At 38.8% G+C, this 26,646-nt stretch overlaps 1 protein-coding gene across 3 annotated transcripts in view; it reads left to right on the top strand.

The window, feature by feature from the left end:
• Poc1b (POC1 centriolar protein B) overlaps nucleotides 1-26,249 on the top strand; it is an 81,024-nt gene extending 54,775 nt beyond the window's left edge. For 2 of the 3 annotated variants that reach the window (XM_042693188.1, XM_042693189.1), the window contains 2 exons: nucleotides 19,988-20,206; nucleotides 24,642-26,249. In XM_042693188.1, the coding sequence (XP_042549122.1) occupies nucleotides 19,988-20,206; nucleotides 24,642-24,746 (324 nt within the window). In that variant the 3' untranslated portion in view covers nucleotides 24,747-26,249. The remainder of the gene's footprint in view (nucleotides 1-19,987; nucleotides 20,207-24,641) is intronic. The other variant, XM_042693190.1, reaches the window with a different exon arrangement.
• Nucleotides 26,250-26,646: the final 397 nt, after the last annotated feature.

Below are 26,646 nucleotides of genomic sequence, written 5' to 3'. Positions count from 1 at the left end.
AAAAATTGACCTGTAAGTCTATTTAATTCAAAAGTTGACCCTTTGCTATATGCTACAAATATGATATCCTGTTCGTCATTTCCCTTTGAATTTTGTTGCTAGGTTTAGCTGCATTAACCATTGGAAAACTGTTACTTTCATCTTATGATGTATCTGGATTCTGTGCAAAAGAAACTCTTTTCAAACCCCCAAATATATCTTTAGCTGTTCTTTTTAAAGTTCAATCTTTAACAATAAAATTTGAAACTCCAGAAGTATCAGTTTAGTTGTGTAGTACAGATTTAGAGATTAAAACATACCATCCATGTGCATTGTGTTTTGATTTGCATTACCTTTACTGAACATCACATTCTCCTTGAAGACTTTCTCTTCTGTCTTGGTGCTCTGTTTGGATTTGATCCATTCATACACCTTAATTATTGTAACTTACTTCTTTAAAAATAATGTCATTTTTTCATGAAATTTTTTTATATTGTTTCCTTTTATTTCTTTATATGAGCTTTAGAACTATTTCACCAGTTCCCAGAAAACAGCCCACTGGAATGATGATTAGCTTTGCATTCGACGTACAAAACAATTTAGGGAGAACTGCCAACCGTACAATCTTGAATTGCTCATTTAGGAATGTAACATGGAAGATAAGTATTTTAAAGTTTTACTGAATTGGATTTAGAAGCAATTCTAATTACATTCCTGTGGTTGCCATAAAAATAGCCATCATTTTTCATGTACTACTTAAGCATTTTACCTCCTGACTTAAGCACAGATTCTCTCATTGCACAAATTGGCCTTGAAGAGGCTCGGCACCTTGCCTTGTTGCACAGCTTGGAAGTGAGGCAGGCAAGCAAGGCCTGGACTGGACAAATGTTTAAGCCCTAATCTGAACTCAGAGCCCAGCCTTCCATCTCCAACAGTTCAGGTCCTCAGAACCACACACCTTGTCATTATGAGTCACTGTTTTACTTTCTTTGTCAATGGGGTTTAACCTAAGTAAACATTTCTTCATAGTAGTAGAGTAGCCAGAGAGAGCAGATCAATATATCTATTTGGGATAGGGTAGGGAAGGTATTGTGGGAACAGGTGGGAATACCAGCCCTAAAGTCAATGCTTCTAAGTCACTGGTCGTGGAAGCCACTTTGGGACTTATATACCACCTGCTTGCCAAGTATGTAAATCCTTGACATGTAGTTTTAGCTTTCAAGAGCCTTTAACATAATGTTAGAATTCTCATCAGAGAGAAGTGTGATTAAGATACACTTCTCTCTTAAAGATTATCCAGAAGGTGTGCCATATGGCTGCTCATTACAGGTTGCTCAAGCCTAATTGTATAGAGAGAGCCTCCAGATATGAATAATTGTTTGAGCTGTCATATCTTTAATCTGTTTCATATAGATACAATGACTTTACCTCCCTTGTCAGACTTTGTTATTACTGCTTTTCTATAGCCCTACCTGAATCCCCATCCTGCCCAACGCTAAGTTTTATGTTTTAGTTATTTGTAGCAGAAACTGTGTGTGTAGAAGTTTTCTTTGTTGTTATTGCTGTGAGTTCTGGTTTGTGTAGGTGTTTTCACCCTTGTGGAGATAATAGTTGCAATCCTGCTACTGTGAATTTTTAGAAAAGAATTCTTCGAGGCGCCAGTGACTCACACCTGTAATCCTAGGTACTCAGGAGGCTGAGTTCAAAGCCAGCCACAGGAAAGACTGTGAGACTCTATCTCTAATTAACCTCCAGAAAACTGAAAGTGATGCTGTGGCTAAAGTGGTAGAGTGCTCACCTTGAGCTGAAGAGCTGAAGGACAGTGCCCAGGTCCAGTCAGGCTCCACTACCAACAACAAGAACAACAAAAGTCCTATTTTTCAATTGACTTTTATTTTTAATCAGAACTATGCTTTCTTGGTAAATACCATCAATTTATTGGTTAGAAATCTTGTAGGCAAGGGTCAAGAGCATGCCCAAACCCTTGGGGTTTGCTTGTTGTTTGGTTTTCCTAAGGCTTTGAGGCACGTGTGTAATGGTGTTGCTAACTTCAAGATTCAGGCCATCTCTTCCAACCTTTCTTTGTTTTGCTGTTCTTACTCCTCAGATCAGGAGTGACCATAGTTCTAGAAGATCCAGGCTCCACATTCAAAGCTTCTCAAATTCTGTTTATATCTCCCAGCCTGAACATAACAGAGCTGTTACAAGATTATTTCCTTATCCTCAGAGGTGGAACTTTCAAGGAAATTATGTAATCTGGCAAAATACCAGGCTGAGCAAATGATCATCTAAATTCAGAACAGAACTGTAAATTCTTCACTAAGATAAAGCAAACTTAATTGTGTACTTTGGAAAATCAGTAGAAATGTGAAGAATTTGACTACAAAATAAACTCTTACAGATTTGTACTTTTAGAAAATGTTGCGCTTTTTGTACGACGATTCAGTGCACAGTAAAATTATTTTTAAATTTTCAAGACATTAAGACTTTTGAATTTTGTCTAGGTATTGGTGGCTCATGCCCATAATCCTAACTATTCAGGAAACTGAGATCTGAGGATTGCATTTCAAAGCTATCCCAGACAGGAAAGTCCAGGAGACTCTATCATCAATTAACTACCGAAAATAAGCCAGAAGTAGAGCTGTGGCTCAAGTGGTAGAGCACTAGCCTTGAGCAAATAAGCTCAGGGGTAGCACCCCAGTCCCTGAGTTCAAACCCTAGGACTGGCACAAGGAGGAAAAAAAAACTTTTATTTTGCTCTTTTCTAGAAATCTGGCTGTTTTACATTTGGGACATTAAATGTATCAGAGGATCATTTTCTTGAGTCCCATTCCTGAGAAAAGCAATCTTTCTGACAAGTAGTTAAATGATATTAAAAAAAGTTCAAGAATGGCGTTACGGCTTAAACCTATAATCCCTAGTTACTTGAAAGGCTCAGATCAAAGGATGGGCTTTAAGCCTGACTATGAAGAACTTCGTGAGGCCATTTCAACCAGTAACTTGGCACTGTGCTGTGTGGTTATTATTCCAATTTTAGGGGAAACACAGTGGCTCAGTGCAGTTGTGAGTACCTATCATCCTCAGCACAAATAAGAAGATCATAGCCAAGCTTGACTGAGGGTAAAGTAAGACCCTACCTGAAAAATAACCAGTGCAAAACAGGGCTGACGGTGTGTCTCAAGTGATAGAGGACCTGCTTAGCAAGAATAAGACCATGAGTTTACCCCTCCGTGCCTCAAAAAAAGAAAATTCTAATTATGCCTAAAATATTTTTTTTAATTTGTAAAATTGAGAAAAAAGATGTTTTAATTTCAGAATCAAGTATTATTCACTAGGCTTAAAGCTTTTAGAGAGCAAATGTTCTCTATGATGCTATATTATTAATACTTAATTAAGTGTGAAGAACTTTATTTGTTAAGTGCCATTTATTAGTCAAAGGAGATGACAGTTACAGGTTTTTCTATTACAAACTATGAATATGCTGTGAATCTATTTGTTTATTTTTAGATTTCGCTTTAGCACTCTTTCCAGGCAGTTCTCTTGGCAATAGTGGTATTGCTTTTGCCTGTCATGTGTTTTGTTAACTTAAGCTATTTTCTTTTATTCTCCCATTACAACTTCATGCTACAACTGTAGTTGTTCTATCTAACTATTAACTTCTATAATTGTTCCTACAGTATTTTTAGTCAATTATTTTTCCTAAATAACAGAAAAGTGAATTTTATAAGAATTTAACCAATGATATTTTCAATGGAAAAGACTAAGGACATACCAAAATTTGTATCTGTTTCTCCTACTTTCATCCTTCCCTAAACCATTTCTTATTCTAAGATGGAAATTTGGATCTGACCACACTATAAGTGGAGCTTACTTGTCTTCCTCTGCTTTTCATGGAGACTAGGACCAACATGATATGATTAAGCAAACGCCTAAGTGAGTGAGCCTGAGCACTAACCAAAGATGAATTGGATTTCTGTGGTTGCTAATTTCAGGGCAGTGGCCTAAGCCTGGGTCAATGAGAGTGCCTCATGGTATTATGAAAGTATAAACTGGGGACATTGACTAAACCACTAGTATGCATGAGATGCAGCCAAAAAAAAAGTTTCTCAGGAGGCACTGGAGCTAAAACCTTTCTTTTCCACATGTGACCCATGGACAGTTCATTCAAGCATCACGTGGGAACTTAGTAGAAATGCATTTTTTTCAAGTCCTACTACAGACTTAACCAAATAAGATTTTGCATTTTAGTAAGATCCCCAGGTAGTTTGTATACAATAAAGTTTGAGAAGTATTGGTCTGAAGTTTCCACGGGAATTACAGAGAAACTGGGTATACTATAACATCCTAGGCAGAAAGAACAATGCATATAAAATGCTTGGTGTGGCTGGGTATTGAAGCAGAAGGCTGGGGTCCTGGGTTCAGGTGGAGAGCAGTGTTATAGTGAGTTCAGTCTAGAGAAGATGGTAGGATTGGACATGCAGGCTTTTTAACCAAGTCCTCCCGTACAACATGAAAAATTACCTTTTTGCAAGCCGAACGTACACATGGAAACCAGTTAAGAGCACAAGTCAAGTAGTTCAGATGAAAACTGAAGCCAGCTGGCTAAGAATGACCTTAACAGATCAAGGAGGGCTGGGAAGGTGGCTCAGTGGTAGAGTGCTTGCCTTGCATGCGTGAGGCCCTGGGTTCGATTTCTCAGTACCACATAAGCAAAAAGAAAAAAACTGGAGTGGCACTGTGGCTCAAGTGGTAAAGCACTAGCCTTGGGCTGAAGAGCTGAGGGACAGTGCCCAGGCCCAGAGTTCAGGCCCCACGACTGGACCTCCCCCCCCCCCCCCCAAAAAAAAAAAACCAGATCAAGAAAATAGAATTCACTTTTAAGGGCTATAAATGGTACACTTGATAATATGTGTAATGATTTGGGAGCAAGAAACGAGCCATCAATGAAAATTACTGGAATTTTAGCTAGTATAGTAATATACATCCAGTAGGGGACTTTCCAAAGGGAACAAATAATCTATCCAAGTTCCATTTAGGACACATTGAATTTGAAAATACCAATTTGCAAAAATACTGTACATATATCTGGGGCTGAAAGGAAAAATCTAGAATGGAAATAAGATTATTATGACTATTCTATATATATGTAGGAATTGAAGCTACAAACTTAGAGAAGGTTGGCTGGAATTACAAAGAGTTAGTTAAGCAACACCAAATAAGTGTCTACATGTGAGGTACTATCTGATCTGATCAATATACTTCATGTGCATATATTGAAATGCCTAACTGCTCCATAAGTATGTAACATAGTATGTTCCAACAGGCATATTAATTTTAAATTATTTTTTAAAGATTTAGAACCTAACTGTGATGAATTTTAATAAAACTATTATGGTAGAAGAGGATTAGCCTGCCAAGAAGGCAGAGAAGGGCCAGGAAGAAGGAGGGATCCTGAGAGGGTGGTATCACAGCAGACTAGTGAGGAGGAGCAGGCCAAGATGAGACAAGTCCACATGGCTGCAAGTGCAGAGAAAAAAATGAAAAAAAACCATGAAAATAAAGCGTGATGAATTCAGAAAGACTAATGATAACATTTTGAAGAGGTCTTTTTATTTATGTTTTTTATTGTAAAAATAGTGTACAGAGCGGTTACAGTAACATGAGTAAGGTAATGAATACATTTCCTATGGAGCATTATTACATCCTCCTTTGTTTATCCCCTACCATCCCTTCCCTCCCCACCTCCCCAAGTTGTAAAGTTTGTTTTCAACATCTTGTTACAATGGGTCAACCTGTATCCTTATTTCAGTATTTTGTTATTTCCCTTCCCTTCCCCAAATTAGAAAAATGTATATACAAGATGCAGGCACCCACATCAAATACAGTGAAAATAGGGGTTATACCATGGGGGAGGAACATACAAAAGAAACAAAAAAAATCACATAGTCCGTTGTAAATCTGATCACAAACAAGGCCATACTAAAGCTACCAGCACAACTATGTTTATTGCAGCATTATTTACCATAGCTAAGATATAGAACCAACCCAGATGCCCCTCAGTAGATGAATGGATCAAGAAAATGTGGTATATATACACAATGGAATTCTATGCCTCCATCAGAAAGAATGACATTGCCCCATTTGTTAGGAAATGGAAAGACTTGGAAAAATTTACATTGAGTGAAGTAAGCCAGGCCCAAACAAACATAGGTCCCATGGTTTCCCTTATTTGCAATAACTAGTATAAGTCTAGGAAAAGCAGAAAAAGTCAAAAGCTATGTACATATGACCATATAAGATGATGTTAAGTGAAATGAACCCCAAGATAGGAACACAACTGTTTTTTGTGCCCTTATCCTTGAAGAACTGTTCTGGTGGGGAAATATAGGTATAAGCCATATGAAGTAGGTTAAAGAATAAATGGAGAGAAAAAAAGCAAAAAGAAGTTAACTAGACTATATGTGTTCTTTTATTCAGTACATTTGTTGAGTACTTGTTATGTAGCAAGCAGTGGACCTATACAAAGGAAAAGAGTAAGTTCAATAATAGTGATGTGTGCCTAAATCACTCTGGGAATGATTGGTGGAGTGGTTAGATGGAGAGAATGTGTGGTGGGCCCAGTTGTGTGTGTATATACCTGAGCCCTGGAGAATTAACACAAGAACTGAAAGTTAATCCGAGGTAGTCAATGTCAGTGTTAGTACTAGCCCTGATTCTGGAAGAATTTTCCCATTAAGAGAAGCAGGGCCAGAGTTCGGCAAGTGCACAGGAAAGAAGACTTGAGAGAGAAAGAAATACAGAGAACTGGGCATGTCTGGTTGGCTGTAGCCTTCAGTGGCATTGAGCAAATAGTAAGAAATGAGGCGGAAGTCAGGAGATGAGGATGAATCATGAATATATGGAATGTCACTTGTAGGTATTTTGATTTACCCTGAGAACTTTGGTAGACCCAATGAAGCTCCCAAAAAGTGACTCTGAAGACAGACTGGAGGCATGGAGAATGAAGCAAATGCAGTAGGAATCCATACAAATATAAGGGCATGATCTAGAGCCATAATTTAGGGAATGAAGAAGAGGAGACACTGAGACACTGAAGCAAATGAGGCTCTGCTTTCTGTTTACTAGTGGGCGTAGAGTGGTGAGAGTTTGGGCTGCCGGTAGATAATAACGTTATTTATCAAGGCAGGAAGAAACAAGGTTTGGGTATGGTACATCCAGTCTAGGATTTTGACCAACCCATGAGGCTCCCAAAGGTTACTCCTGAAAGGCAGCTCCATAGTAAATATGATTATAACAGAAAGCTCATTTGCGTGAGTTATCTCATTTATCAGGAAAGTTCACTAGAAGATGGTCTACTTGAATAATACTGTTTATTCAGTAAATTCTGGGCCTGCACCAAAAAATAGGAAACCTTTTTGTGTTTAATGCTGTGCATTGTGGTATTGCACTTCCCTCCTGGAGAACTTCCTTCTGCCATCTGTCAACATGAGTGCGCAGTGCAAAAGTGAAACAACGTGCCTTGATTTGTAACTTTCAGGCTCATACTCTTTTTTTTGTCGGTCGTGGGGCTTGAACTCTGGGCCTGGGCGCTGTCCCTCAGCTCTTCAGCTCAAGGCGAGCGCTCTACCACTTGAGCTACAGCGCCACTTCCCAGGCTCATACTCTTTGAGTCATGGTGACTGCAAAGAATTCTTTTGCATCTTACGGTAATACTCAAATTTTTGTCTAAACAGTTTTTCACCCATGATAATTGTTAAGAAAAATTGTTTTTTTACTGGTCGTTATTTTTCTTGTCTTTTGTTTCCAAGTTTCTTCCATCAGCAAGATAAGGAAGACCACCACACCATTTACATACAAATATGTGGAAACAGCATAGTGTTAACCTAGCATCTTGTCTTCAATTGTTCATAATGAGGTGTTTGCTACTAATATTTTCTTCTAAACCATGGAAGAATACTGTTCTTCTTTCCGGACACTTTCATGTCATCTTTTTTTTCAACTGTGTCCACTTATATAATCTTTAAATGTTTGAGAAGTTCAGGGATCTAACGGTGTAATATTAGATTGACTTCCTGTGTTATTGTTAAGAACCAAGTTTTCAGTCGGGTGCCGGTGGCTCACATTTGTAATCTAGCTACTCAGGAGGCTGAGATGTGAGGATCATGGTTCAAAGCCAGCCCAGGCAGGAAAATCTGTGAGACTCTTATTTCCATTTAACCACCAGAAAACTGAAAGTGGCGCTGTGGCTCCAGTAGTAGAGTACTCGCCTTGAGCAGAAGAGCTAAGGGATAGTGCCGAGGTTCAGAGTTCAAGCCCCAAGACAGGAAGAAAAAAAAATCCAGTTTTCATCCACTATAAAAGATAGAAACAGATTGTTTTTATTTGTTTTATTTTTTTGGCAGTGGGGTTTTGTACCAGTTTGGGGGCTTTAACTCAGGGCATAGATGTTGTCCCTAAACTTCTTGTTTAGGGACAAGTGCTGTACCATTTGAGCCACAGCTCCACTTTTGGCTTTTTGGGGGGGAGATTAATTTACTATAGATGAGATTCTCAAAGACTTTTCAGCTTCTACTGGCTTCAAACCCCAATCCTTAGTCCTGAGCATCCTGAGTAGTAGGCTAATTGGCCTGAGCCACCTGCACCTGGCTGATAATGGGTTTTGAACTCACAGATTTGTGCTTGCTAAGCACTTGAGCCAGGCCTCTAGCCCTAGAAATTAGAACTTTTAAATAAATAATGAAATTGTGCCTACTATATTTTAAAAACACAATATATGCATTTTTTCAGTTGTCTAAATATGGAAACTTTTTCTTTCCTTTTTTTTTTTTTTTTTTTTTGGTCGGTCATGGGGCTTGAACTCTGGGCTTGGGTGCTGTCCCTCAGCTCTTCAGCCAAGGTGAGTGCTCTACCACTTGAGCCATAGCGCCACTTCCCATTTTCTAGTGGTTTATTGGAGATAAGAGTCTCACGGACTTTCCTGCCTGGGCTGGCTTTGAACCGTGATCCTCAGATCTCAGCCTCCTGAGTAGCTAGGATTACAGGCGTGAGCCACCGGCGCCTGGCTTTTTTCTTTTCTAAAACACTATCTGAACATGTTTTAATATTTGGTTTAGGTTATTTTTTTTGAATGGTGGCATTCATTTTAAATATACACTGAGTATATTCATATAATGCATTTAACATTTAGAATGGCTCATTCATTTATTTATTGAGCTCCCACCTGCCTTTAAATAGCATGTTATTTGATTCAAAAGAAGACATAAGATTAGAAAGAGAGAAAAACTAGGAACTTAATGAATAAGGAAATGTTAATTCAAGAAATAAGCCTTACACATAAGAGGTAGCTAGCATGTTATCAGTGGTCTGGAAGATAAATTATCACTTCTAACCTCTGTTAAGGTACAATTTAGAATTTAATGGAGAGGGAAAGAAGATGATATGATTATATTAGTGATGACATGTAACTTAACACAAACTACAAATTAAATTCTTACCTTCATTCTTACAACCACCATGTAATGTAGCTCAGTACTCATACCTCCAATTAATAGATAAGAAAAGTAAGATTTAGAGAGGTTGAGTAATTGGTCCCAGGTCATATAATTAGTACACAGAAGAGAAAGATTGAAACTACTATCTTCATTATCACAGATATTTATAGAATATCACAAATAGCAGGAATGCAGGCAAAAAAAAAAACCTGCCATAACGAGCAAAATTGAATCATTATCAAGATTTGGAGAAGAGGCAGATTGCGTCTATTTTGGGAACATGAGGAAAGGCTTCATTGTTTTCCATATGCAAATTAAGTTGACTAATATAATGTACACTTGTATACTGAGTTCACATAGAAAGCTTTCACTTTCTGAGTTTTCTGTGTTTAAATGATTTAATGAATAATAAATAGACAGAAGGGTGGTTTTCAGTACCTAGCTGTGAATATATCTTACTGTTACTCTGTAATCACAGAGTTATCATTAATCCTACTATAATGTTCACATTATGCTAGATGGTGAATAGAACAATAAATGAAATATTCATCTTCCAAAAGATGATCCATTCAGCTTGCCAGTTTTTGAATGTAGCTTTGTTAGACTATTGGATGGATTCTGAGTTTAAAATTACTTCTTTATAGTATTAAAACAAATACTGTAAGGAAGTTGAAGTCTTAGTCAAGTGAACAAAGCATCATTTTCTTTTAAAAATTATTTCATGACTTACACAACTCATTTCTGCTGAATTTGGTACTTAAAAGAGTTTTAAGGAACAGAAAATAGTCTTTAAGAAGGACCAATCAATAATATTATTTATCTCAGAGAATAATAAGCAAGCCTAGAAAATAGCAAGCCTATGAAAATAGATATATTTTGAGTAAAGCTTCTGATTTTTTGATTAACTTCATGTTTCATAAAAGTGGGTGCTTTTTGTTGGCCACAGGGCCTAAACTCTGGGCCTGGGCACTGTCCCTCAGCTCTTCAGCTCAAGAGCTCTACCATCTGAGCCATAGTACCACTTTCAGCTTTTCCTGCTTATGTGGTGCTGAGGAATTGATCCCAGGGCCTCATGCATACAAGGCAAGCACTCTTATTTGAAGGCATACTTTAACCTGTTAACTTGGTTGGCTTTCTGAATCACTATTAGTGTTGTTGATTTGTTTACTTGGTAGGCAGTGGCTAAGAAAGCACTGGGACTTTGTCTAAATAAATTTGAATTGAGATCAGCCAGCATGGTGGTCTGGTCAAATTCGATTCCTTGAATATAGATGTAGAGTAGGCAAAGAAATGGACTTAACCTAGGCTGGTATTTTTCTGGGTGAGGACAACAAGAGAAAGGGGCTAAAGCAGGGTGGGTATGGTGGAGCATCGAAACACACAGACTTAAGGGATGGAGAATGGAAAAGGAGGAAGCTTGACTGGAGGCTCTTAGGGGGTTGATGAGTCATCAAACTGGGGAATAGGAGAAATGGTGGGGCCAAGGAGTGGGAGGCCTTACACTGAGTCCACCATCGACACGGAGGACTCAGATGCTCACTGAGTTCACTGAGATACTGACAGACAAGAGACTTGTCTTCCTGAAGTGTTGCTCAGTAGTTGTCAGTGCTCTCAAGAGTGGATGGACCAATCAGAGGAACAGAAATGAACAATAGTGTCTCCCAGATGAATTGTCACAAAATCACAATATAGAATTCAAGCCTACTTTCTAAATTACTGGGACTTTTAGGATGTTAATCTTGAAGAAGAAAAATTGCACAATGTCTAACTTTTATACTCACAGGGTTTTATGCATTCTTGTAAGAACATACCTATTTGGATCCTCAAGTCTGACCGATATAAAAGTATTTCTAGGATAAAGATCAGAGAGTGGTATGCAATTTTTTTTTTTCTCTCAGCTAAATTTAGTGAGCTGGAAAGGTATTGTTCATTCTTCAGGGGAAATTATAGATCATTTTCTAAACAAAAGAAAACAAAACAAAAAAAGTTCATGCATTGGGTATAAGGGTTTGTTGAGTGTTTCGATTTTTTTTCTTCTCCAAATTTCTAACAGATTTGACAAACATATCTCTTTGGAGCTATCCATTAGAATATCCAAATAGCTGGGCACTGGTGGCTCACGCCTGTAATCCTAGCTACTCAGGAGGCTGAGATCTGAGGATCACGGTTCAAAGCCAGCCCGGGCAAGAAAGACCGTGAGACTCCTATCTCCAATAAACCACCAGAAAACCGGAAGTGGCGCTGTAGCTCAAGTGGTAGAGTGCTCGCCTTGAGCTGAAGAGCTGAGGGACAGCGCCCAGGCCCAGAGTTCAAGCCCCACGACCGACAAAAAAAAAAAAAAAAAAGAATATCCAAATAATGTTGTCCCCTTAGAAAAGACAGTTGAGCCCATAGAGACATTGCTACCACTGTCTTTATTCCTTACTTTCATTTTTTCAGAACATTACTATTTCTGAAGCCATCAGAGGATAGGATACAACTAAGACAAATAAAATCTGAACAAAACTGCCCTCCTGGTGTCACTTAGCATATTAGTTTAAGAAGAAAGAAACTACCAGTTCCTTAAAGGGCCCTACCTTCATCTAGACAAGTGTATCACACCAGATATATCTTAATTAATGAAAAAGTACTTGACTACAACTCTCTGGAGGTAGAGAGGTAATCAGTAAAATAGAATTAATGGTCTCCAGAGTAAATACTGAATTTTAATAGCCTACAAGTAGTGTTCCTGATACATACAGTAGCAAGAAAGCTTCCTATAAATTCTCAAGGGAAAATAGTCAGGCACCAGTGGCTTACAGCTGTAAACCTAGCTACTCAGAAGGCTGAGATCTAAGGATCATGGTTCTAAGCTAGCCCAAGTAGGAAAGTCTGTGAGATTCTTATTTTCAATTAATCACCAAAAAGCCAGAAATGGAGCTGTGGCTCAAAGTGGTAGAGCATTATCCTTGAGCAAAAAAAGCTCAAGGACAGCACTCAGATGCTCAAGTCTGGCACCAGAATAAGTAGCTATTACTTATTTTGTAAACCCTGATGTTATACTTCATAGGGCATTCAGATACAGGAAAATCTCATACAATTTGAAAAGAATCATTTTTGTTTTTACGGCTTGACATTACATCAAACATATATCTATGTGTATTTGAGACAGGCTCTTGCTATATAGACCGGGCTGATCTTGAAATCTGTAACCCTCTGCCTCAGTTTTTGAAGTGCTGGGATTGATTATAGGCATCTACTGTTGGCCTAACATTTCTTTTGCATGACAATATTTAGAATAAGGACTAGAAACTTCAATAATCTCATTTGAGATCTAAGATAATAAAAATTCTTAAGAGCAGGTATAGTGTTATTTGTACATGTCATTGGCAATTGCTTGGAATGGTATAAGTGTTCAGTAAATGTTCTCAAAGAAATGAACATTAAAGTTTTGTGAGAAGCAGACTTCATTTGCTGGACTTTTTTGTTAGCCTAGAATCTTAAGTATCATTTTTTAAAATTTTGAGTGTATTGAAACTTCCCCCACACTATGTGTCTCATTCTTTCCTTGTATAAGCAGATTGCAAAGGCAGAGTTGGTTGGTGTGAATTTCTCAGTACATGGATTCTAATCCCTTGAGACATAAAAAGACAGGTGGAGACTGTTGGTTAATGAGAGATGGAATCTTTTCTCATTTTTCCCATTGTTCCTCTCCATGATGATAATATGATCCCAAGCAAGAGAATTATTGTTATTAAGACTATATTGGAGTTCCTCTATTGCTTAGATTGTCTATACTTGTATCCCCTCTGTTAACTACCTTTATTACAAGTTTCCAGAGTTCAATGATTAATTTGTTAATTGGGTTGGAACCTTTTTCCATGAAAAGCTGGAGTTGACATTACAACTACTAATATGTGTATACTCACTTTTTGTTTATAGAGAATTACTGTTATCACAGTAATGAATTCTGCGTGTAAGTGGTTACATATTCAAAAGTACTCACATTTCTGCTAAGTGCCAGACGTGATGCTAGATCAAGAGCAACTGGGATGAGAAAAGCAGCCATGGTACAGTCAAGCAACTAGAGAAGACAGACTTCAGACAAGGAGGATGTTCCTGTGCAAATTCTATAATCAGTTATGGAGGGAAAAATCAGCATACCTTGCTGGCCAACAGAAAATCCATCTTTGATGAGTAGTCAGTAATTAATTTTCTGAAGACAGGGAAATTAAGATGAAATTTGGCTACCAGAGGTCTTTGGAGACAAAACAGCAGCAGTGAAACAAGGACAGCCTGTCATTTGAGTGGAATTAATTATTTTGGGGTGAAGATAGTTATGCATGGACATCTGTAATCTACTGTGGATGAGGTGTCTATCTGGGACTGAAATTGTGATATGGATTTCCTGGTGAGTCCTCAGTATTTCCACACTCATCTTTACTCTGATTCATTCGGTCCTAGCCACCAGCTCAAGAGGGCCCATGTGGGTTAGTGCTGTATACTGTTTTCCCAGTTCCCATAGAGGAGAGCATGAATAGGTGGTAGGTCATGGATGCTTCTGAATACAGCTAATGAGTAGCATTAATCATCCCTTGTCCTGACTTGTTCTTTCATCTGTGATTGCCAGGATACTTTTTTTTCTGGACATTTTCAGGATGATGTTAGTTTTGTCATATGGAGATGAGTAATGCAAAGTGGTAGTGATGGGTGGACTGTGGATTGTTTGAAGGTGTGGAACTTCATAGTCTAAGAAGTCCTTCTGTCTAGCTATTTTAGGTTCATGCTCTGACATTAGCAGACACATCCCCATGGTAGAAAATTCATGAGTACAGAGCACAGCACCTTAAAGACTACTATTTTTTTAAACTAAATGTCACTTACTAAACAAATATACAAAACTATAACAAAATATATAAATCTCTCTGAGGAGTGGATGAGGGTATACCATGAGGCCCTGGGTTCAACAGTCAGAACTGCAAAAATAATAATAAATCAGAGGCAGAGAAATGGTGACTACATGGTCCAGAATGTGAGCTACAGGAGGGCATGTCTTGGGTAGTGCTGTCCAGTGCCCCACTTCTGGCTCCTTACCACTTGGAGTTCCCGGCCAGAGTAAGACTCTAAAAATATGCGTTGAGTGAACATACGAAGACCCCGAGCAGATATACTTATCTGAATGAGATTATAAAGATGTATTTTATACTTACTTTTGAAATAAACTTGAGGGCTAGAAGTGTGGCTCAAGTGACTACCAGCCACGAGCAGAAAAAGGCATGCTTTGGCATGTGACCTGGAGTTCAAGCGCCAGTACTGAAGAGAAAGAAAATAAAGGAAAAGAGAAAAATGGAAGAGGAAGGAGAGAAAGAGGAAGGAGAAGGAGAGAAGAAGAAAGGCTGGCAGGCAGGCAGGCAGGCAAACTCATTTGAAAGAAAAATAATGGGTTTTTTTGTTTGTTTGTTTTGTTTTTTGGGGGGTCCGGTCGTGGGGCCTGAACTCTGGGCCTGGGCGCTGCCCCTCAGCTCTTCAGCTCAAGGCTAGCGCTCTTGAGCCACAGCGCCACTTCTGGCTTTTTTCTTTTTGCTTATGTGGTGCTGAGGAATCGAACCCAGGGACCTTGAGCATGCAAGGCAAGTGCTCTACCACTGAGCCACTTCCCAGCCCAAGAATAATGGTTTTATGCTAGGGATGTAGTTCAGTGTTAGAGCGCTTGCCTAGCCTGCTTGAAGCCTTTGAGTTGATCCTAACACCAAATAGTGATATAACAGGAAGAAGGAGGAGGAGAAGGGGGGCGAGGCTAGGAAAGGAGAACGGGAGGGAGACGGGCTGAGAATGTAGCTTAGTGGTAGAGTGCTTGTGCCTAGCATGCATGAAGCCCTGGGTTTGATTCCTCAGTAATAAACAGAAAAGGTCCAGGGTGGCACTGTGGCTCTAGAGGTAAAGGGCCAGCTTTGAGCAAAAGAAGCTCAGGGACAGTGCCCAGGCCCTCAGTTCAAACCCCAGGACTGGCCAAAAAAGAAGAATCAAACAATGGATTTTCAGTTTGCTTTCATTATTTTAGACAAATAATAAATCAAAGTAACAGAAGGAAATTTGAAAGTGTTCATCTTCCTAAACATGCTCAGGAAGATCACAGAAAATGGTGGTTTTGATTCTAGAGTCTCAGAATGTGGTACTTCTGCGTGTCAGATTTATAATTTGTTGTTTCACACATCCCTCCTACCCTTGTGACCTTGGACAAGCTAACCTTTCTTATTCGTAAAATGTGAGAAATAATTTGGTGGTCAAAAAGATTTTTCCATTCAGGACTGCTAGCAGGCAGAGAAACCCGTGGCAGGCAGGAGTTATTATCAGGTAACTCAGTTACTATATGGAAAGCACTTGAAACAATTCAAAGCACACAGTAAGCTTGTTAGAGGCCAAGTGTCAGAGGAAGTATGTTCTCCATGTCTGAAGCAACCTCAGGCAAGAACTTCTATAAGTTTTAAATTGATGAAGATTTACAAAGAAATTCACTTGTGTTTTTTTTTTAACTTACATTATGGCTTATTTTTTGATGGTATCATTTGCATGATATAAATTTCGCTCTTTTAAAGTGTCCAATTCACTAGTGTTCAGTACATTCACAAAGTTGTACTATCATTACTATTACCTACTTTTTCACTAATCTATCACTCCAAAGGGAATTTGATTGGGTGTTTTTTATCCTCTCCATACTCATTCCTAGTCTCTCCCCATTTTCTCTTAAATTCAGCCCTGACAACCATATAATCTTACAAATACCATCACTTATTTTTTATTTTTTGTCAGTTGTGGAGCTTGAACTCTGGGCTTGGGTGCTGTCCCTGTGCTCTTCAACTCAAGGCTACTTGAGCCACACTTGAGCCACAGCACCACTTCCAGTTTTCTAGTGGTTAACTGGAGATAAGAATCTCATGGACTTTCCTGCTCAGGCTTGCTTTGAACCGTGATCCTCAGATCTCAGCCACCTGAGTAGCTAGGATTATATAGGTGTGAGCCACCGGCGCCCTGCCCATCATTTATTACACTACATCATCCTATAATATACCCTGATATATTTTACAATATACTATCTTTCATTTACTATCATGTAGCAATAATATACCATCTTACAACATATGATCATATATCCTTACTTTTACATTTAATATTACTTTTAATATCTTTTCTGATAAGTCTAGCTTCTTTAATTTAATGCAGTATTTTCAAGGTTTGTGCAAGTTGTGACTTGTATAAACAATTTATTCTTTTTTTTTTTTTCTCAGTCATCAGGGCTGACCTCTGGGCCTGGGCACAGTCCCTGCACTCTTCAGCTCAAGGCTAGCACTCTACCACTTGAGCCACAGAGCCACTTCTCCCTTTTTTCTGCTTATGTGATGCTGAGGAATCGAACCCAGGGCCTCATGCATGTAAGGCAAGCGCTCTACCACTGAGCCAACTTCCCAGCCCAAGCAGTCCATTCTTAATGGCAAATAGTAATCCATAGTCAGGATAAGTCACTTCATAGCATCATAACATTTAGGCGTTTGGATTTTTCCCCTATTCTTGGATATTATGGCCAATGCTTCTATGAGCATTCATATACAAATTTTGTGCAGATACTTTTTCACTTCTCGTGGGTTTATACCTAGGAATGGAATTGCTAGGTCACATGGTGATTCTGTGGTTAACATTTAGAGGAACTACCCACTGTTCCCCAAAGGAGATGTACAACACTGTCCCACCAGCAATGCATGAGGGCTTTGATTTTTCTACCATCTGGCTAACACTATCTGTCTTAACTTTTTTTTTACAAATCCTAGTGAGTAATGAATCAATATTTCATTGTCAATTTTATTAAAATTTCCCTTATGTCTAACAGTGTAGAACCTTTTCTTAAGTGTTTATTGACCATTTGTATATCTTTGTAGAAATGTCTACTCAGATCTTTCACCTATTTTTTATTATTATCTTCAAAGGGTTGTTGGAAGATTTCATTTAACATGCCCGTGTATTCATATAATATATATTGGTCCACTCATTTTCAATTAGATTATCTTTTTATTATTTAGTTGTAAGAATTCATGTCTACATACAAGTCTCTTATCAAATAAATGATTTGCAAATATTTTCTCCCATTCTATGGATTGCCTTCATTTTCAGCTTTTTAGTTGCATGAATATTTAATTTGATAAAGTCTAATTTATTTTTTTTATTTTGTCATGTGTATGTTTGGTGTTGTGTATTAATAGCATTTATCTAGCCTAAGGTCAGAAAAAACTACCCCTTCTTAATGTTTCTAGATTTAGTTCCTTCAATTAAGCTATTTCAAATTAATTTTGTATGTGATGTGAGGTAGGATCCCAAGTACATTCTTTTTTTTTTTTTTTTTTTTTTAATCTGTTGTGGGGCTTGACCTCTGGGCCTGGGAGCAGTCCCTCAGCAGGTTCAACTTAAGGCTAGCACTCCACCACTTGAGCCATGGTGCTACTTCTGGGGTTTTTTTTGTTGTTATTGTTTGGGGTTTTTTTTTTGTTGTTGGTCGTGGGGCTTGAACTCGGCCTGGGCGCTGTCCCTCAGCTCTTCAGCTCAAGGTGAGCGCTCTGCCGCTTGAGCCATAGCGCCACTTCTGGTTTTCTAGTGGTTTATTGGAGATAAGAGTCTCACAGACTTTCCCACCAAGGCTGACTTGGAACTGAGATCCTTGGATCTCAGCCTCCTGAGTAACTAGGATTACAGGCCTAAGCCACCAGCTCCACGTATATTCTTTTAAGTGTATATAATTTTCCCAGCTCCATTTGTTGACATATATATATATATATATATATATATACACACACACACACACACACACATATATACACATACACACACACACATACATATTCCTATGCTAGTATCACACTGTTTTTGTTTGTTTTAGTCGCGTTGGCAGATTGAGCCTAGGACTTCATGCGTATTAGAAAAGTACTTTACCATTGAGTAACACTGCCACTCATGTTGTCTTGTTGTAACTTGGTGTAGTAAGTTTTATTGTTTAGAAATATGAGTCCTATACCTTGTTCTTTCAGTGGCATTTTAGTATAACACTTATGCTCATTGCCTTAGGTTGGAGGTTTTCTCAGTTTTATTTTATTGTGATAAAATACACAACCTAAAAATTTCCATTTTTAAAATCTTTTACCACTTTTAAGTGTATAACCAATGACTCTAACTATATTCACAAAATTCACAGTGTTGTATAACCATCACCATTGTTTATTTTCAGAATCTTTTTGATCACTGCAAATAGAAACTCTGCACCCATTAAGCAATAACTTTCCATTTTACTTCCTTTCAGCCCCTATTAACCTTCACCCTCTTTTTCATCTCTAAATTGACTTACTCCTGATACCTCATGTAAATGGGATCATGCAATGTTTGCACTTTTTATTTCTGTGTATCTCACGTAGCACAGAGTTTTCAAGTTTATCAGTGCTATAATAGGTACTAAAATTCAACTCATTTTTATACCTGGGTTACATTTTCTTAAATATGTTTTTACCTTTGGGCCATTTGAGTAAGACTGCTATGAATATCTGTGTTTGAGTCTCTGCTCTCAGTTCTTCTGCTTCTACACTGCAGGCCTTGTGATTCTATGACTGTTTTGAGGGACGACCCTGCTGGTTTTTGTGGCATCTGCATGTTTCACCCTTATACAGCAAAGCACAAACCATTCAAACTTCTCTACAGCTTCACCATCATTTGTTACTTTTAAATATATATAAAATAGTCATACTAGAGGTTGGGGATGTGGCTTAGTGGTAGAGTGCTTGCCTAGCATGCATGAAACCCTGGGTTCAATTCCTCAGTACCACATAAACAGAAAAATCCCGAAGTGGCACTATGCTCAAGTGGTAGAGTGCCAGCTTTGAGCAAAAGATGCTAAGGAACAGTTCCCAGGCCCTCCATTAATCCCAGGACTGGCAAAAAACAATAATCATACTAAAAGATATAATTTTTTATTTGAAAATTAAATACTTAATCTCTTAGACAGACATACTAAGTATTTCAGTGAAAAGAAACTCAAGGAAAATGTTGGTTTTCTAGATTCCTTGTTAGCTTTGTGTCTTTATTATAATTGGGAATATCCATAATTTACTATAGTTGATAAATAACTAAATGCTGTCTGAACTTTTTTTTCCTTTGGCAACCTGGGGCCTTCAACTTATTAGGTACTAAACCATGTCTCTGCTTGTTTTTGCCTTAGTTATTTTTCAGATAGAATCCTACACTTTCTTCCCAATACCTGAGATTATAGGCATGAACTATCCTACCTGGCTTAATTTTGTTTAGATGGATGAGATCTCACTTAACATTTTTCCCTGGCTGGCCTCAAACCATGATCCCTCCCTGTCTGCTCCCCTGAATAGCTAGCATTATAGGAATGTATCTTCATGTCAGCCCTGTAAGTCTGGAATATTTTAAACTTTTGTGGATACATATCATTTTAAATTTTGGGAACTATAACTCTCCCTGTCTTTTCTATGATATTAAAGACAACAGACACCATTGATAGAACTCAGCCAGACAAGAATGGTGAGGACATCAGTGCGTATTTCATGAACCCATCCTTGGTACAACCAGGGTGTTCACCAGCTGTGAGAAAGAAGACAGAAGATGTGAGTGACCTGCTGTCTGACAGTCAAAGAAGCGTACCACTTGCTGTGACCGATGCACTAGAGCATATCATGGAGCAGCTCAACGTCTTGACACAGGTGCGTTGGCACGGCCCTGGGAAGATACGTACAATTTTGTTATAGCAGGTTGCAAAACTAATGGAGCATGAGAAGATTTTTCTTTATTCCCAAGATGGGCTGGGCTAGCTGCTCTAAGCTGTGTCTACAGAGAAGCTCGAAGAGAGAAAGAGAGGAACGGGGGAGGGAAAGAGGAAAGAAGTGTGGTTGCATGCACGCGCACACTCACACACACAGATTTCTTTGGAAAAAGCAGCAGTGGTACTCCATGCCACAGAGGTATTTGGCTTTAGACAGTGATGTTTTGCCCTCTGAATATTAATATTATGTCACTCATAATATCTTAGGACCTAAAGAAAAATCTATTTCAAGTAAACATTTCTGGTTATTATGAACAATTACAACCAGTATGTATACTTTTTCATTCTGAAAACATAACTTTTCTCTTTCCAAAGCTTCATGTATCAGTAGTAGTTCTTTAGTAGTAAGGGCTTTGCATTCCCATTTTAGTATCTTAACCAGTTTTTGTGAGGCAATTTACCTTTGCAAAGAAAGGAAATCGTGATTCTTTTTTTTTTTTTTTCTCCATCCTGGGGGCTGAACTCTGGGCCTGGGCGCTGTTCCTCAGCTCTTCAGCTCAAGGCTAGCACCCTATCACTTGAGCCACAGCACCACTTCCGACTTTTTTCTGTTCATGTGGTGCTGAGAAATTGAACCCAAGGCCTCATACATGCGAGGCAAGCACTCTACCACTGAGCCAATTTCCCAGCCCCAGAAATAGTGATTCTTAAATAATGCACCCAGAGCTTTCCAGTTCTTGATCAAAGGTATAGATGTGGTAAGGAAAGTTGTACCTTGAAGTGATGCACCAAAGTCTTCTGTTCAGCTCTGTTGATTTAGTGTTTTCTTTAGAGAAGTCTTCTTAAGTTCTTTGAAATGTATAATGTCGGTACAATCCACCATGCACAATATTTGTTAGAGCAGATAAATTATATAGTTATATAGAACAAAGGACTAAAATATAAACTAGAGAGATATCAATTACTTGTCTAGCAAAAATATCTCAAAATAAAATAGCTCCTGTATAGAAATTACCTAACTCACTTCTCACTACTGGCTGTGTATTACATCACTGTAATCCAGGGCCACCTGGATGTATGCACAAGAGAGCCTCATTTCCATTGGTCTGGTGTCTGTCATATAAGCACGTCTTGTAATTCTGCTTTGGAGCCAATGTTTAGAATAACTATTTTATGTTTTATTTTGTTGTGGGGCTTGAACTCAGGGGCTGGATACTGTCCCTGAGCCTCTTTGTGCTCGATGCTAATGCTCTACCACTTGAGCCCACGGTGCCACTTCTGGCTTTTGAGTCTCAAAGGGACTTTTCTGCCCAGCCTGGCTTCAAACTACAAAATCCTTAGATCTCAGCCTTCTGAGTAGTTAGGATTACAGACATGAGCCACTGGTACCTGGCTAGAACCACTAATTTAAGGCATATTTGTATACTGTTGATAACCTCTCAAGGCCTTTGGAGTTTTAAGAAGCATGTCCATGGTTTTAGTCAACAGTCTGTGGTAATGAGCCATGTGAGAACTTGGAGTCATGTATGATTTGCTCAGAGAGCATATTAAAATCGTCCATTACCACTTTCTAATATTGTGCCAGAGAGACTTTCTCTGTTTTTAGCAGATGTTCCTTTCCTTTAAAGATAGTGAGGTGAGATGGTACACACCTGTAATCTCAGGATTTGAGAGGCTGGGACTAGAGGATCATGAATTCATGGCCATCTTGGGCTATATAGTGATACCTTGTCTAAAAAAGTGAGGAGAAGGCGGGCAAAGATGAAGAAGAGGATGGAGGAAGGGGAGGGGGAGGAGTTGTTGCCCTCTGAGTTTCATGTCTGGCTTGTTGTCCAGATTGCCATGTTAGTTTACCTAAGCCATTACCTGTCAGTGCCAGTCCTCATTAGAATTTCTCACATATAACCTTCTCATTCACTACTGCTTCAGCTTCAGGCTTCATTGCTTTCTTCACCTGATTCAAAGTTAAGTGAAAAACCTTCAGCTTTGTTAAATCTGTGATTTAAGAAAAATTAATGTTGAAGGACAGGATTGTCTATTAAAAAGGTTAAAGCAGGCCTGGCATACTTGTAAAAGGGGAACAGAGAGTCTGCAGGCAAGAAGCAAGGAAAATACATTTCTTACTCCATTTACTAGTGACTTCACGTCACCTAAGTTGCAGAGAATTTAACTGTCTGTAGGAACTGTAATTAGAAGTAAATTAAAATTAAGTAACATTTGGCCAGGAGATAAGTGGAGTCAATCAGTGTCAAACCACTTTATCATAAGTAACGTAGTAGTATATTGTATCTGGCAAACTGTTTGGCACATTTTAGGCACTCAAGCATTGGTAGAAAGTCTTATAAACTTAACTGTCATTTTTTAGTTAGTTATGATCTACTCCAGAAATACAAAAGCAAGAGTTTTAAGTGATACCAACAGTTTACCTTTCATATACAATGGAAAAATCACTTCATTTTCTTGTACATTGTTGGCTAAAATAACCAAGCATTTATTTTGCCTTTCCTATGTGAATTCTCCCATTGAATAGCCAAGCAGGAAACATGGAAAGATGTCTCTTATTTATAAATTATCCCAACTTATAAAATGTCTCATATGACAGAATTAGACAATGGTCATTATCCCGGCATTGAGTCACCACCAAAAACATCACTCAAAGAGAAATAACTGACGCTGCGCTGTGTGCCCACTAATGAAAGCACAGACCACCACCACCTACAGTCTTACCTTGATCTTGTAGAATGTGCACAAGCTGGAGGAACAGAGTAAGCCGCACTTGAGTGTGGCCCTTAAGTCCAAGTCACTGGTAACTTCTTCAAAGGTCAGCTGACCTGAGCTGCCAACAAATAAACTGTCAAAAGAAAATAGGGAAAGGTGGCACCTGTAGATTAAAAGTAACCTGGCAGGCCTCGAAAATAAAAAAAGAGCAAGTGTATTTTCCTGGGATTTACATTTGAGAAATAAAACCATAAGGAAATATTTAAAAAGTGATGGTAAAGGTAAGGATAGTGGCTGTTCTGGAAGTAGCAGGAGGACAGACATGGAAGGTGCTCCAGGTGCCAGCGGAGTTTCAGTTATTGCCTGGTAGCTATTAAAATGTTTTTCTGGTGAGAATTCATTAAGTCTCGTGTGACTTCCTAATATATATCTTAGTTATAACAAGTATTTTTTAAAAGATATAAAAGAAGCCAGATGGCAGTGGCTCATGCCTGTAATCCTGTCTACTCAAGAGGCTGAGCTCTAAGGATCACAGCTCAAAGCCAGTCCAGACAGGAATGTCTGTGAAACTCTTATCTCCAGCTAACCAACAGAAAACTGGAAGCGGAGCTGTAGCTTAAGTGGTAGAGTGCCAGCCTTGAGTGGAAATGCTTTTTTTTTTTTTTGTCGGTCGTGGGGCTTGAACTCTGGGCCTGGGCGCTGTCCCTCAGCTCTTCAGCTCAAGGGGAGCGCTCTACCACTTGAGCTACAGCGCCACTTCCAGTTTTCTGGTGGTTTATTGGAGATAGGAGTCTCGTGGTCTCTCCTGCCCTGGCTGGCTTTGAACCGCGATCCTCAGATCTCAGCCTCCTGAGTAGCTAGGATTACAGGCGTGAGCCACCAGCGCCCGGCTGAGTGGAAATGCTTTTAAGGGATAGTGCCTAGCTTCTGAATTCAAGCCCCAGTACCAGCACACTAATGCACACACACACGTAAAATATCAAACAAAAATAGATTTCCCAAATTTAATGCATGTACTTTTAATGAGGGTATGTAACTGCATCCTGAAGAACCCGTGGTTACGGCAGCCTAGAACCAGCATAAGCACTGTGTACATTTTTGCTCTCGTCAGCCTGTGAGCTGCTGCTGGCCACTTCTGGGTGCGGGTACCTGGGGCGATCATTATGGTCTCTCCGAAGAACTCTAACTGCCTGGCTCTGGGGTGCTGAAGGGAAGCTTGGCCATGGATTCAGCTGTAACAGAGTGACTGGGGATGACCTCCCCGTGGCGCCTGAGCCGCGCAGGCGGAGGGTTGCTCTCCGCACACTACTGTGTAGCCTGTGGCACTGCTTATAAGCAGTACTTTACATGGTCTCTTTCCGGGCCTGTGGCTTCAGTAGATCAGATAGAAGAATTGTCTGCAGAGGCCAGATCTACATTCCTTTTTGCTCATATGTGTCAGTTTTGTTCATTTCCTTAAACTGCTTGATAGTGCTTGTCCCTTAGTAGGACCCAGCAGTAACACAAGTTCTGCCCCCTCCCCCCCCCCCCAGACGCTTTTTATAAAAAACAGGAGATTGGCACCCCAATTTTGAAAAGGCTCGCTCATGCAGACACCACCTTTTTCATCCTAATCCCGAAGTTACCAGCCATTGACTATTTTGTCCTCCTATTTGCAGACTGTTTCAATTTTGGAGCAGCGACTGACTTTGACAGAGGATAAGCTGAAAGACTGCCTTGAAAATCAGCAAAAGATTTTCGGTGCCATCCACCAGAAAAGTTGACTAGGAAAGTGTGAACTGAGGCATGAGAAATGAGCGCGTGTATGTACTCAGGAAGGTAGCCCAGAGGCTCCACCCCTTACCCCACTCGCCACTCCCCATGACATTTCTTCAAAGGGTGAGCAACAGAACAAAAGACAGAAAAAAGCCTATTTAAGGACCAATTTAAACACACAAATCAATGTCAAGGACTAATTTACATCACTCCCAGGTATGATTGCAGTAATAAAGTGGAGAAGCATTCAAGCAATTCCCCCTCCCCCCATATTATTTTATATAAATGTCATTTTTCATTCATACCCTAAATCTTGCCAGGAAAGTAACCAAATCTTTGGATTTTACTGCTAAATTATTTGAGAATGATCATGTTCAGGAAATCCCTTAAAGTAATTAAGTTATTTCTATAACAACACACTTGAACAGTGCAATGATTCATTTCTAAACTAGCATTTGAAAGTAGAGAATGAGCTATTGATCTGGCTCATGTTTCTTTTAAACAACAACAAAAAAAAGCATCCTCATTAATATGAGGCCTTAAAGAGATAATGGATAAAAATACCAAGACTATGGAACTTCCACAGTAAGAATACACCCAATTAGCAACGGGACATATGTAAGGTGAGGCAGAGGGTTTTTATTTGATTTCTGCTGTGCATTCTTTATCTTTTGACTGACCCAAAGGGAAATGGAGAGTTAAAAGCATCTGAAGCATCTATCACAAATGAGTGGGCAGAATGATCTGGGTAGTAATGCACCTGCAATCACAGTTCGCAGAGATTTTGTTAGTGTGATTTCAGCATGCTAAAAAGCCAAAATGATGTAACAGATCTATTTTAAAATTTGCACACATGTATATATACACATGCCTCAGAAATACCTTTGCTTAGGGTGATTTTTGACAGCCGAAAAATAAGTTCTACATTTATTCTGAAAAGCATCATTTACATCATTGTCTTCCTGGGTTTGTTATTGTTGTTAATGAATTGTGACTTGAAACAAAATGAAAATGAGCCAGACTTTCTAAAAGATTGTGGTTACGGATTAAGAACTTTATCTTAGACAAAATGGAGAATAAAGTTTAAAAGAAAAAAAAAGCAGGAAAATTAATTGTAGCTTGCTTTTCCAGTAGCCTGAATCAAGAACAAAGGTGGGAGATGGAAGACCACATTTATAGTCTCTACTTATAATGTGAGGAAAATACTATCTATGGTTTAAAAAACTAAAATAGGAGAAAAGGTAAAGTCCTGTTTATGTGAAAATCTATATCGAAACATTTTTTTCAAAGCAATTTTAATTGTACCCATGACTTTTATCTTTTTATCGTCTCCTTGTGTGTTTTAAGTGCCTTTTACATTGTGTTTTCTAGACATTTTCAAGAGCTTACAAAGACTAACTGGTATTATATTTTTATAACTCCATTGAAAAATCTAAATAAGAAATGAAATGTCATGCAATTTTTGTTTACAATTTTTTATGCTTCATACAATAAAGACACTTTTCCTTTTTTAAAAAAAGTCAGTTTTTTTTTTTTTTAACGTTTATAACCTGGAAATTCTAAACTTCTTATCAGCCGGCTCTTGCAATGTACATATCAGTCTCCTAGAGAGCTTGTCCAAACAGTTTCCAGGGCCTTATCAGAGGTTATGAGTCACAGGGATGGGAGGGGCCCATGACTTGTGTCTCTTAACAAATAAGTCACTGACTACAAAGATGCTGTTGCCCCAAGGCCCACACTTGAGGAATCACTGATGTGACTTTAGCTCAGTCTTACAACACAATGTTACCACATTAGTTGTACAGACCTAGAAGAACTTTATGTGGTTTATGATAATGATACAAACTTACAACTTGTTCCAGGGGGTCATTTTAAAATTCCCCTTTACCTCAAACAGATCCTGGCTTC

Source organism: Dipodomys spectabilis, unplaced genomic scaffold (genome assembly GCF_019054845.1).
Source record: "Dipodomys spectabilis isolate Male_0828 unplaced genomic scaffold, ASM1905484v1 ptg000163l, whole genome shotgun sequence".
NCBI classification, from domain to species: Eukaryota; Metazoa; Chordata; class Mammalia; order Rodentia; family Heteromyidae; genus Dipodomys; species Dipodomys spectabilis.
Note: the sequence above shows the minus strand (reverse complement) of the source record. Positions and strands in the feature narration are given on the sequence as shown.